The sequence below is a fragment of the Dendroctonus ponderosae genome, unplaced genomic scaffold (genome assembly GCF_020466585.1).
Source record: "Dendroctonus ponderosae isolate FM_Combo_2020 unplaced genomic scaffold, Dpon_F_20191213v2 Dpon_F_20191213_1, whole genome shotgun sequence".
In the NCBI taxonomy this organism is placed as follows: Eukaryota; Metazoa; Arthropoda; class Insecta; order Coleoptera; family Curculionidae; genus Dendroctonus; species Dendroctonus ponderosae.
The window spans coordinates 6,779,812-6,793,356 of NW_026017110.1; the positions used below are offsets into that span (position 1 = coordinate 6,779,812).

General features: G+C 34.8%; 1 protein-coding gene and 1 long non-coding RNA gene across 2 annotated transcripts in view; one reads left to right on the top strand and one right to left on the bottom strand.

Moving 5' to 3' along the window:
- LOC109533435 overlaps window positions 1–8,537 on the top strand; it is a 42,726-nt gene extending 34,189 nt beyond the window's left edge. The window contains exons 18-25 of the mRNA XM_048670261.1: window positions 2,555–2,674; window positions 2,725–2,872; window positions 2,930–3,213; window positions 3,271–3,450; window positions 3,546–3,667; window positions 3,728–3,894; window positions 6,101–6,275; window positions 6,430–8,537. Of these exons, the coding sequence (XP_048526218.1) occupies window positions 2,555–2,674; window positions 2,725–2,872; window positions 2,930–3,213; window positions 3,271–3,450; window positions 3,546–3,667; window positions 3,728–3,894; window positions 6,101–6,275; window positions 6,430–6,603 (1,370 nt within the window). The 3' untranslated portion in view covers window positions 6,604–8,537. The remainder of the gene's footprint in view (window positions 1–2,554; window positions 2,675–2,724; window positions 2,873–2,929; window positions 3,214–3,270; window positions 3,451–3,545; window positions 3,668–3,727; window positions 3,895–6,100; window positions 6,276–6,429) is intronic.
- Window positions 8,538–11,123: 2,586 nt separating this feature from the next.
- Window positions 11,124–13,545, bottom strand: part of LOC125502663 — a 3,053-nt gene continuing 631 nt past the window's right edge. Inside the window, exon 2 of the long non-coding RNA XR_007280430.1 lies at window positions 11,124–11,595. This is a non-coding gene — a long non-coding RNA (uncharacterized LOC125502663). The remainder of the gene's footprint in view (window positions 11,596–13,545) is intronic.

The following is a 13,545-nucleotide window of genomic DNA, read 5'->3' on the forward strand; positions in this document are numbered from 1 at the left end:
GAGCAACAGTTTACAAAAAATAATTAGGAAAATTCGCCCTCTCATCGCTCTAAAGATTCTTAAAGTTTCTATAAAATTTCAGGTCATTCCAGTTTTAGCAAAGTTTTCTAAGCAATTCTCTCACACGTAAAACACGCATTATTTTCTAGTTTTCCTTAAAAATACTGACCGCAAAAATTATGAAATAAATATTATTAGACTAATCGCCTCCTTCATCCCATTGTAAAAAGTATCAAAACACCTGTCCAGCTTCGAATTTGAGAGAAGAATCAAATCAAACCAAATCAAAATATGCTTTATTGCCACGGAAAAATTCATAAATTTTATGGACAAAACGAGTAAAAAAACAAAATAAAATACTACAACATAAAGTACGTACAGTACAGTCAACAATGGTACCAAATATAATAAAACAAACCAAATARTTTTCTATCAAAAAACGAACAGAATCAGCGAAAGTTGATAATAAATTGTTTGGAAAACTCGTCACCTTTATTCCTCTGAAGACTGCAGAGCTTGTTAAAAAAATATGCTTTTTTTAGTTTTAACTAGTTTTTTTTTGCTTTACTTTCCACTCTAAAACGCTCTATTTTTTAGAGTTTCACTTGAAAATACTGACGATCGGGAGGTACTTTACGCGAAAAATTACAAGATAAATCTACAGCTTTGTAGGAATCTTACAAAATCTTTCTCAGCTTCAAATTCGGGATCAACACGAAAATAAATTTCTCCCGTTTTTTCGCGAAAGTCATTAAGATTTTCTCAAAAACCGATCACAAAACTAAAAGTTTTTAATAAAAAACACAAAAAACATAATTTTCTAATTATTTTCTTCTTTTCTGACAAAAATGGGGTCTTTTCAGCGAAAAATTACAAAATTAATTTTGCTAGAAAATTCGCCTCATTCATCGGTTTGCAGGAAACTTTACGAATTTGGCCCAATACCCAAATAATTTTAATCAGTTTTTTACCGAAAGTAACTAAGATTATCTTGAAAAAAAATGTATATAAATTCTGATTTCTTCACTTTTAGATCAATATTTCTAACCAAAACTCTTTCTAAGCAGAACAGCGCGTTTTTTCTAACGTGTTACTGTAAAATACTGGCAATCTGAAAGTATTTTATACAAAAAAGTTAAAAGATGGATTCTACAAGAAAAGTCGTCGTCTTTACAGTTTGGTCTTCTTTATCGTCTTTTTAGAATACCCGTTTTAACTTTGAATTTGGGACCAAATCGAAACAAAGTTATCTTGTTTTTTTTCGACAAATTTTAGGTTCTCTCAAAAAACGACCAGAGAAAGCAAAAGCATATAATCAATATTTGGAAAACTCGTCATCCTCATAGCTCTGAATTTTTTTTAAGTGTCTTTAAAATCTCCGGATTTTCCCGTTTTACTGTTGTTTGTGGTTTCATATGCGCAAATGTTGATGGCTTTTTTTTGCTAGATGTTAAAATTCCGCCACCGGCCATGAGTTATAACTCATTAACCAATGGGTTAAAACTTGCTTCGGCGAAGGGCGGCGGTAAATTTTTGCGCCGCCACTGTACCAGTCCAATTAATATAAGTGTTGTAGGGCAAAATGACAGCAATATAATGTTTCAATGAATATTCACGTTTGTAATTTATTAATTAAATTACAAAATTTAATGAAAAACATGTCGTAATTGTCTAAAGAACAGCGGGCTGTTCAAAAGTAAACTACTCTTAAAACAGAACTCATATTTTGGAAAAAAAACATCTTTTTCAGAATTTCTCAAATAGCGCAACATCAGGCCCCCAAAAACTGCAAATTCTAGAGCGCCGTCTTTAGAACTCAACGCAAAGTTGAAGCAAAATAACTTTTTAAGCCAGGTTCTACTTTAATTTGAACTTCAATTTCGATTCTCCCTCGTCTTTACCTTACTTTTTACGCTACACTTTACGAGTTAAGGCCAGCAGTTGATTAAATGTCTAGGCTTGCAATACTTACTTTTCACTCACCAACACGCACACAAGCAAATGCAAACAAACCCAAACTAACTGAAAGCAACCCAAATAAACCCACCCGAACACAAATGAACTAAATGGACAATAAAACGAGGGGAGTTTTGAGCATTTGGAAAAAGCATTCACTTTCTTCAATAGAAAATTGCAACCGACACAAACTACCCCAAACTAACTAAAAGTACCTGATTTTTAGCTAACTTTGATTAACCAAGAAATTAACTGTTTAAACCCAGATATCTCAAAAAAGGCTGCTCAAATAAATTCTTGTCACGTACACTTTTTGAGCCAACAATATTGAGGAATACCAGAGAATGTTTAAAAGCACCATATAGAGGGGCCAAAAAATATTATCTCGTTTTCACCGTGTGCAAATAACCGCAGGTGGCGTGTCTCACACTTTATACTTCAAATGAAAGCAGGTTGTTCACCTCCAATAGGCCAGTCTTGAAAGAAAACATTTATCGAAAATAAATCTATTTATTTTGTACCTTCGAAATCGTCATCTTTTAAACTGAGGCAAGCTTGAACTGAACTGAGATTGTAATAAAACTGTCGTGCTTTCCAGGCTCCTGGAGACCAATTGGCCACATGCGTCCATCCTCCCCGCTTCTGGATAGCGTTCGCGACCAGTTTGAGGATTATGACCAAATCGCAAAAGATTTCACCAAGTTCTTCATCAATTCCGGTGCGTTTTTCCTTTTCGCGCACATTCGCATTCTAACTGATTCTTTGCAGACATTAACGAAAAATCAAACGCCCATCTCTTCGACGTTTCCTTCATGGTCGGCCAAAGTAAGCCGAAAACGAAGCTGGTGGGAGTGCGAGCCATTCTAGGGGTCCGCAGCCGGGTGTTCCAGGAAATGCTCTATGGGATCCAGACAGGGTGGGCACTGGTGCAACCCTCCAACCTCCAGGCACTTTAAGAACCAATCGGTTGCAGGTTTGGTTCGCCTCAGGTACCAGTGGCGGAAATTCTGGCACGGCCCGCTCCCACTCTGCTACACAGTCCGCAGCAATCCAGGCCAAAGTCCAGCAATTTCCTGCAAGTTCCCGACATGGAAAGTCCCAGGCCGAAGAGCGTGCCCAGTTCCCCAATGGTGAAAAGGGCGTTTACTCGCCTGGGAACCATCACAGCTGGATGGGGCAGATCGATACGAAAGCACAACGCTCAGCAATTGTCTGCAGATGATAAGAAGAAATGGGCAAGCAGCCAGGATTGCTCCAGTGAGTCTTCATAGGTCCAAAGTCGCAGCTGAGACTAATATTGGGCGTTTTCCCTAGACAAAGACACCAAGGATAAAGAGGGGAAGGAGAAAGGCCCCACGCAGTTTCCGATGCCCAAGCTCAGTGTCTGCGCAGATGTTCAGAAGGTCGACAGGGCCAAACTGGCTCAGACTGAGTTCATCATCATTGAGTTCGATTCCGAAACTTTCMGRATTTTACTCGATTATCTTCATACAGGTGAGGAGTTTCATGTTCTATTCAATCAAAATTCAAGCTTTGTTCACTCACTCAGCTCATTCACTTGCAAYATCYTTTACCTGTTACTCTTYCAGGGTCTTGTCCATTGACATGTTCAACAATACCTGGACTGATTTGTGCTGCAGAACATTACGATCTGCCCGATCTGCTGCAGGCCTGCTTCCATCATGCCAAGCAGTTCCTCAGAATTGAAGTGGTAAGAAAGCCGATTTTCCCATGTTTTTCTGCTTGGAGTCTTAGTCCTTATTCCTTCAAGGTTTGCTGCATGTTGTCTTCTCTGGAAAACTACTACTGGAGATACACATCGGCATCAGAACTTGTTAACATGATTTTGGCTTTTGTGGAGACCAGAGCTTACGCTCTGTTCCAGATTCCCGATTTTCTCAATCTGAGCGAATCCATGGTGCAGATGATTATAAGCAGGTAATTGAGAATGCTGGAAGTTCTGTGCAAATTTTCTGGATATATTTTCATGTGAAACATGTTTGTTTCCTACTTTATTGTGTCGTCTTTTCGGCCTATTTTCTTTGAACCTGTAGCAGAAATGTCAACGTTTGGTTATTCGCATAGAAAGTTTCACTTTGGTTTATTTTAGTCTTTCAATAGCTTTCCCATTGTTTTTATCTGCTTTTTCTTACAACCTTTAATTGTTTCACCGGCGTTAATTTTCCTTTGAATGTTCTCTGACTTTGTTACTTGTATTTTGTATTTACAGCATCCTTTGTATGATTTCTAGTAACTTTAGTATCTGTTCTCGCCAAAAAAATCTTCTATTCTGTCTTTTTTCCTTCTTTGTTTTTACTTTCTGCCTTTGTTTGAATTTGCTTTATTGGGTGAAGCCACACTACCAAAACTCTCGCTGTTTTATTCGTTTTTTCTGCGTTTCACCTTTTCAAAGTTAATTACGTTACTGAATGGGTTTTCACTGTCATCAACTTTTGCGTGAATATTCCTTGTCACAGTTTAAAGGACACATTCTTCGATATCGCCTTTTCCTGTTTTTTTTTATTATTTTCAGTGTATCTTTTTTATTTCAAGTTATTACCAGTTTTTACGGTCCGCTCTTTTTCTTCTTTTATCTCCTTTATTATTCTCTGAATTGGCTGAGCTTTTACACTGTTTAAAGAGCGGAACAACTCCTTCTCCGTTCTCATGTGTTCTATTGTTCTCGTTCATTTATTTCCAAAAACTAATAACGACAATATTATTAAAACTCGGTCACGAGTGAAGCTCGAAAATTGCACTCGGATCTTAAAAAATTCGCAAAAATTCAGAAAAAGTTGCAATTGAGATAAACTTAAGAGCAGCTCTAGACTAAAGGGCGTTCTTTCGCAGAAATAAATTATTGAAACTTTGGTTGCCCCATGACTGTCGCTCGAAGTTGTACCTGAATAATAAAAAAATCGTACAAGCTCACAAAATGTTGAGATTGAACTCTAATTTACAGCGATAGCAGAGTAAAGTGCGTTTTATAAAACCCTTGAAATAAAATTTTCTAGCTAGACTCATTCCACAGAAATGAATTATTTGAACTTAGTTTGCATCGTTCTTTTGTCTTGAAAGTGACACTAGGAAATAATACTCGTGAAATAATACTAAGTTCAAAAAAACTCAAAAAACTATGCGATTGAACATTGCTTTACAGCGATAGCATAATCAAGTGCGTGCTATAAAATGCTCCCAAAGAAAGTTTCCTAACAGGATTTGTTCCGCAGAAATAAATTAATGAAACTTAGTTTACATAGTGGTCGTCGCGCGAAAATTGCTCTCATATGTTAAAAAATTTGTAAAGTCTCAGGAAAAGTTACAATTGAGCTGAACTTTACACACCATTAGTAGCAAGCAAAAAACGTTCGATGAGAAGCCACAATGAACACATTTTGAGCTCGGCCTCTTCTGCAGGTATAAATTATGGAAACTGTCTGCTACAAATTGCTGCTCGAAAATTACACTAGGGCATTGAAAAATTCGTAAAAAATCAGACAAAGTCGTGATTGAACTGAAGTTTACGTCTTTAGTAGGCAAAGGTTCGTTTTATAAAATTCAGTTGCAGGAATTTTCTTGACTCGATCGCTTCCGCAGAAATTAATTACTCAAACTCAGTCTATCACGACTTGTTGCTCAAAAATTGCACTCGGGTGTGAATAAATACGGAAAAAACAAAAACTTTGAAAAAATGTCCAATAGCTCATCAATTACACACGCCATTGATCAATCAATTAAACTGAACGTTTTTGCTTTCAACTTTTTATAGTTAATTTCGTTATGAATGTTTTTGCCTTGATACCGTATAAAAGAAAGTTTCTTCGACTGGCTCCTCTTGTTTCTTTGCTATGTTTTCAGCTATTTTTTCACTTGTAGAGACTTTAATAGTATTTATTAGTGTGCTCTTCCTTCACATTGTCATCATGTTTTTCTTGAAATATTACTGATCTTCGTTAAAGGGCAAAGAGCGGCTACATTTTATCTTTGTGTTCTTCCATAACTGAATTGGTTTCCATTAACATCTTTTTTTCTTTGACACTGTTCAAAGAGCAAAAACCATATTTTGCATTAATTCAAACATATTCTTCTCATTGTTCCCATTTATTTCACTATAAAATGACTAATAGTGACAATATTTTAATAGAAATCTAGAAATACCGGAAATAAGAAAATTCGAAGCAATGCTTGCATGGGCGCGGCATAAAATCCGCACAAAAACGTCTAGCAAATTGGATGCCAAGATAGAATTTAAGTGCATTATGGAACGGCTGGCTCGGGACTTGAAACTGTACAGAATTTCGCCTCAGGAACTCATTAAGGTAATGGAAATTCGATTGTCGCTAATTTAAATAACCATGGATTGATGGCAAAGTTTACTCTTGGGAAATGTGCATTTTAATTGGCATTTTCATCGAATGCAACAAGGCAAACTGATCAATTTCAGACATAAAAAGCACTTATTTCTATTGTTAGGTTGTGCTGCCATCAAAGGCGATAAAGAACGAAAGAATACTGGAAACTCTAATGTACCAAGCCAACTCCGGCATGTACAGAATACAGGATTCCTACATAAAAGAGTGCACTCAAAGGCTGCAGAAGCAGGACTCTCGTTTCTCTGAATGGGAGTCATTCGACTGCAGCACTTAGAATAAGAGACAATCATAAGCGATGTGTTTTCCCAATAGATATTGAAAAAATATTGTGATATTAATTGTACCTGAGTTACTAGTTTCCTCTTGTTCAAGCACATTTCAAACCATTCTATGCACGATTTGTTTCCTCACTTCGTTTGGATATTGTTCCAACTTTGGCTAGTTTTCACTTGACTTTCACATATTGGGGAAACATAATTAATAATCAATGTTTTAATTCATTGCTAATAAGGTTAATAACCGCTATTACCTGGAAACAAATTATCAATTTTCAATTTTTGTTACAATTATGGATGTTTTCGAAAAGTTAACAGAAAAAAATCTCGTCAAAACGCACAATTTTTATTATTTCCACCCCCCGTAAGTTAAGGGGCTGTTTCATGTGATCGTCTGGAAAATTGACCGATATCGAAAAGTTTTGTTTTATTTAGGAAAAGCTTCTGGAGTCTCAATGATTATCTAGCATATATGCAGGGTGTTTCAGCAACAAAACCTACTAGTATGGTTACTATAACAGAAATGATTTATTTAAAATTGTGATATAACTTTTTCAATAGATTTGCTACCACTCAGTATCTCAAAAACACAGCATTTGCGTGAAACACCCTGTGTTTTTGCTCTATTTATTGCCCCGTGCCTCATTTTCGACCGTTTAGATTTTTGATAGTTTCTAATAATGAAAAAACTGCAATTAAGGAAGTGAGTAAGACTCAAGAACTCGATATCAAGCAGCTTGAGTGATTTGAAGTAGTAGTAGATGCTGCAGTGCTGCATGCAAAAAGTAAAGTATTTCCATCTAAAGTCGCTCTGGCAAGCAAAAATCTAAAAGTGCCAAATGAGGTATAAATATTATAACCATAATATAAAGGAAAATCTCATTCATTAACCAATCATCAATTATTATCGTCAAAGTATAAATAAAAAAACTGTGTATATGAATCTAAGATATACAGCAGGTTACAGCGGACCTTATTTCCTAAAATATCGTTTAATAAGGGCAGAGGGCCCTGAACAGAATAAATTGTGTAATATTAAGGGTTCTTGTATTTATACATAACTGTAATATAATCTGTATGTGTTCGATGTTATTGATAAATTACTAGATAAAGAGGAGCAAGAAGCACGAAAACAAAATGTGTGTTCCAAGACTTAAATATATTTTAATTACCTAGGTAGCAAATGAAATGTTGAAATATTTTGATACTAAATTTCTTAAATATCTAATATAAAATTCCGACAGCATACTTGTTACAGCCACCAAACATCGTAAGAGCGTGTACATAAATTTCCATTTGGTTACCATCAAAAGAAGCGAAAGAACATCATTTAGCTAAACAGAAAAAAGCGATTCCTTGTCCTGACACTGAATTATGGTAAAATAACAAATATGCTGATCCTAGTTCTTACTACCTTATCTTTTTAATTTTTTTTGTAATGTGGTAAGTATAAGTGTCTTATATACACATATATATCATAATGGCGATTACCTGTATGTGCACGCGTCTCCTGCGATCTAATCGTATCGCATTAAATGTTAATAAGAACGTTATCGTAATCGTTGTTGTCTGTTTAAAAATAATATGTTATTTATTGAGACACTCTTTTAGTTATAAGAGAATCTATCGAGTGTTAAATTTCTAACTGCAAATGAAAATTTGGTGTCACGTGTCCGTTTTATTCTGTCGAGCTGTTCGCAATCTTGGGTGTAAACTTGCGCCTATTTGTCAATGTGAAAGTCAGCGAATAAGAATAAATATTTATTTCCTAGTAGGAGTATCAGCCTTTATTTGCCAATTGCCTAAATTATTATTTGCAGCCAAACTGAATCAGTTCTCTTATCGTGTAGAAGTATCCATTTTTTATTGTGAATTGCAGTTGTTTCAGTGTATAGTGTAAGAACGATTGGAAATATAATTGATTATTGCCCAACAGTTGCAGTTTTATACGCATTTCTAAGTTCAAACATGTGCTTTGCAGTAGCCGCTGCAGAGATGATACTGAAAAATTAAAAAACTCAGAAAATTGTGCTATATTCAGCAGCAGAAGGCAGAAATTCCTTCTATAAAATGGCCTCACATAACGGCCTCAACATTTAAAAGCTTCTACCTCAGAAACCGATATCCAATAATTCGATAGATCGTTTCGTGAACTGTTTCTCCATAGCTAGTTGGATCATTAATTTCTAACCTCTAAAGAGACAGAAACAATAATTGCTAAAATATTTGCTAATAATAGCAAGGAAACTAATAGACAAAACAGTGTGAATTTCCGATATAATCGGCGAAGTTTAAAAGCGTATTTATATGCGTATGGAATTTATACGAAATTCGTAATCTTAAAAAGGCTAGAAGAGAAAGAATCAAACGTTAACGAGGTCTCAAAGTTTCAGAAGTTCTGTCGGGAAAACGGTTAAAAATATTGAAGTAATCTTTCAAACATTTTCGGTGGCGTGCTTCTTTTCTTTCTTCTAGTTTTTTAAGTGCGCTTGAAGTTTTACACTTACATATAAAAATCCATTAAAAAAATAAAAACCTTCACTAAAATCTTTTTGATAGAGCGCTTCGGGAACTTTCTGTTTCTAAATAGGCGGACTAAAATAGGAAATGCGAAAATAAGGAAACTACCGCTAACCGCTATAAAAATCCGCTATAAATGAAACGGAAAGTCACTCCATAAAATTCGTAAATCTGCACAAGCAAGCAGCATGAATTGTATCAAAGAAAAACTATAACCCTGGTTGCCATCTCCTTCTACAAAATAAAATTCCGTCCGGATCCAGTTGCTGAGATTCCCTAAAACCCAATTTTTTCTCAAAAAACTCGACGCAATTTAGTTACTCAAATTTAGAAGAACTCTGAATAGTCTTGAAATAAATTATTTATAGTGTAAAAGTTGTAAAAACAGCGCGAAATCTAAATGGAAGGCCAGTACCATTTGCAACCTTTTAAGGCGCTTTTCGCTAGACCAGCAGAAAATAATAAATAAAATTCACTTTAGTCTGGATTCTGGGGTATTATTAACTTTAAAAGCAGGAAAAAAATTAAATTTACAGCACGAAAATACTAATAATTGACACGATTCAACGATAATTAAAAGTGGGTTCGCAGCAGAACACCCTTATTTTACGTGACAGAAACCCGACCATTTAATGTAGGAAAACGGAGCAAGAAAAGTTGAATTTTGTAAATCTGAGCAACCCGCATTGAGAATTCAAAAACCGTTCAGTTTCGAGTGTAATTAATAACAGAAAAACGCCTATAATTGATACAAAATACCGTACACGAGACTAAATGAGCAGTTCACAGGAAAACGACATTTACGTAGCAATCAAACTAAAAATTTATATGAAAACAGTCTGCCCTAGAAAACGTCCAATTAATGCCCAAAGTCTGACTAAGTTAAATTTCCAAAAAGCAAAACAAAAATTTTGAAAAAACCCAATACAGAATCCAGAAACTCCCTCCACGTTCCACGTCGAATAAATATCAAAGGCAACAATATCATAAGATACTTAATTAAGTCAAAAATATGGGACTAAAAGGTCTACATCTATATGGCAACCAGAGGAAAAGTAATGCCAAACTTACCGAAGAAACTGCATTGTACCACCTGAAAAAAAAAGAAAATGTGTTTAGTAGAGCAGAAAGTCAGCAAAAAAATCTATAAAACTTCAGTTGCGTTTCGAAAAACTAAACTCAGTTCAAACTAAAGCATTTATAGATAAGAAAGCTTACCCGTTTAATGCAAGCTGGGGCGCCATCCTCCATTTTCTACCCATTATTCCTCAAATTATTCGCGAAATTCTGAGCGTTTACAGACCGATATTTTGTCAAATAGTTGGTTAACCGAATGACCACATTCCGGCCAACTATATTTTATCAAGCCTTCTTTGGTGGCATCATCAAGAGCGACGGAATACATAACTTGATTTCGACAACATTTTTCCGATTCGTTTTTCGAACGATTTTCAAGAAAAATTGAACTGAAATGTCGTCATTGCTACTTTCTTAGGTCAACGGCTTCTGCAACGCTGTCTGAACGAGTTTGAAAATTGCACTCCGATATTGAAAAATTGGCCAGAAGTGCGAAAAAGTTGCAACTGAGCTAAACTTTCCGGCATTAATAGAAGAAAGTACGTTCTATATAATGCCGTTATAGACACTTTCTTAACTTAAATGTTTCTGCCGGAATCTTTGAGTGAAACGCTGTCTGCAGCGGGTTGTTGCTCAATAATGGCAATTCGATATTTTAAAACTCGCAGAAAAGTATGCGAATTTGTGCGTTCTATAGAATACAGTAACAGACACTTTCCTTACCTCATCGATTCTGCAGGAATAAATTATTGAAACTGTCTCTGCAGCGAGTTGGTGCTCTAAAAATTCACTGGAGTGTTAAAAAATCCGCAGAAAATTTAATCAAATCGCGACTAAACCGAAGTTCTTAACATTAATAGACAGCTTAACATTCTGCAGGACATTGGGGGCCCTAGGGGTGGGTGAGGAGAAACAAAATTTGTCTCGCCCAATCACTTTTAATAGCGATATAAATAATTGCGATTTAAAAAAAATCAGATCAACTTCGACAATAATGATAGTAAACGTGAGACATTCCGAGTTGTTCGGGAATTGAAAAGTAAGTTTTTAAGTATTTAATATTAATAAATTATTCTCTAATCTAAATATGGGTACTTGTTTCCTGCTAGGGCAAGAGCCAGATATTTTCATATAGAGGAAAAATAAGTCATTGATATGGCTCAATCGCTATATGAACTTTCAAGACAGCTAGTCTTAGCAAGTTTTCCTAAAAAACAGTATGGTTGTGATCTTCGAACTTTTAAGTCCAGTTATTATATCATGTATCTTTGGACTAAGTACAGCATTCTCAAAGATGCTGTATTACGTTTTCCTTTTTCTTTTTTCTTCCTTCAAACAAGGTGGAACCAGCAGTTTAAGTTTTGTTACTGAAGGCTACAAGAACTGGAAAAGAGCTGCAAAAACAAAAGCTGGGTTTAAAAACATGATTTAATACATTTAATCCATCTACCACCATTTTTTTTAACTTAGAACGTTTATTTCTTTAGCTAACAATTACCAATGGCATGCATGTTTTGAAAGAACTTTCAGCACTTTAAAGATAATTAAAAATTATTGAAGAACAACTATGACTATGGATGGGCATTTTGTTTGTTGAAAAAGAAATTGCAAAAATAGATTTAGAGCTAGATCGTTTGCCGCTAAGCATAATAACAGAGCAATGCCTCTTCTAATGTTCTGCGTGAATAACTATTTCATTATTGAATTAGTTCACTACGTTATTAACTGTTTATAATGTTATTCGTTAATATAAATATTTTAAATATACTTTCGTTAAGTAAAAGAAATTATTCAATTCAAAAAATTGATTTGTTTATAATAGTTTTATTATATACAATACTAATGTTGTAGCGAATTTCATTCAGAATTTGTTTCCAACATAATAACGTTTAAAAAAATGTTCACAGTTGTGAAGTATAGGTATCTTTGTTACATTTATTTCGTTATTCTACGAAAGTAGATAAAATCTCGTATGATATTTGTATTGTAAATTCATATTAGGACACTCAAGGTATTGTCAAACTCTGTTCAGCTCGTTTGACAAAAACATATTGTCATAAGTGCTTACTAAAAATGAATCTTTGCAACGCTTGTATGTTAAATAAAAATAACTAAAAACTATTTTACATTATATTTGGCCAAAAAAGAAAAAATATTTTATGAAACAGATAGTATATCCAACTCTTTTACAATTGAAAGTATAAATGTCTCCTGCCCATCTTGAAAAAATTTCCGACGGCTTTCACCCAAGCGCAAAATAAAGCTGGCACCGCCACTGCTACAGGGATAAATTATTGAAACTGTCTGCAGCGAGTTGGTGCTTAAAAATTGCACTCGGGTGATGAAAAATTCGCAGAAACCTTAATAAAATCGCGTTTAGGCTGAAATTTTGAGCATTAATAGACGAAACTTCGTTCTATAAAATATCGTCACAGGCACTTCCGTAACTCCATGGATTCTGTAATAATGAATTATTAAAACTCTATCTGCAGCGAGTTGGTGCTCGAAAATTGTATTCGTAAAAACTTAGAAAGTTGTAATTGAGCTGACCGTTTGAATTGAGAGCTTTTCTTTTTTATTTCGTCCCGTTTGCGTATTGTACTTTCCTCAGCGTTACAGAATAGAACGAAAATAGGCTCCTGTGATTGGCTGTCCCTGCGACGTCAAGTACGCAATAAGAACGGCGGAACCCACCATAATGTCAATAATAATAATTTGCTTCCGGCCAATACTTGTAAATATTTTTTACCTTATTGTACGTGGGATTTAATCGGGAATTTCCTGCTATCTCTGGCAAATCAATGGAAGTGTTTAAAAGTAAAGTATTTTGAAGTCGCTTTATACTTTCACTAATTCCTAAGCCATCTACAAAGTAGCTTTCAAATTGCCTCTTAGTTTTGTCATCTAATCGCAATAATTTAAGTGATCCACAACTGTTTACATTATTTTCATTTTAACAACTCCTTGTAAAGGTACTTAATTTTTCAAAAAAATGTCGTTCTTTTTTGTGCTAGTATTACATTTTTTAACTTTAATGTCTATACTGGCAGAACAGTATGTTAGTTTATTGGAATTATTTTAAGTTTTATTGTTCTTTTTACTTCTCTCAGAATGCTAGCACACAAAATATTTTTGATATGTATACTAATCTAAAATAATAATATTTTTAGTGCGCATGTATAATTAATTTGTAATCAATACTAAATTATCGCCGTTGAGGATTATACATACCATTTCTTATAATCCAGTTAGTGTTTGTTTCTTCAGAGTACTCTTGAAGCCACTCTTTAACATCATCTTCTGTTACGAAGTTACACTTTAACTCTGAATGGCTTCCAGATTCC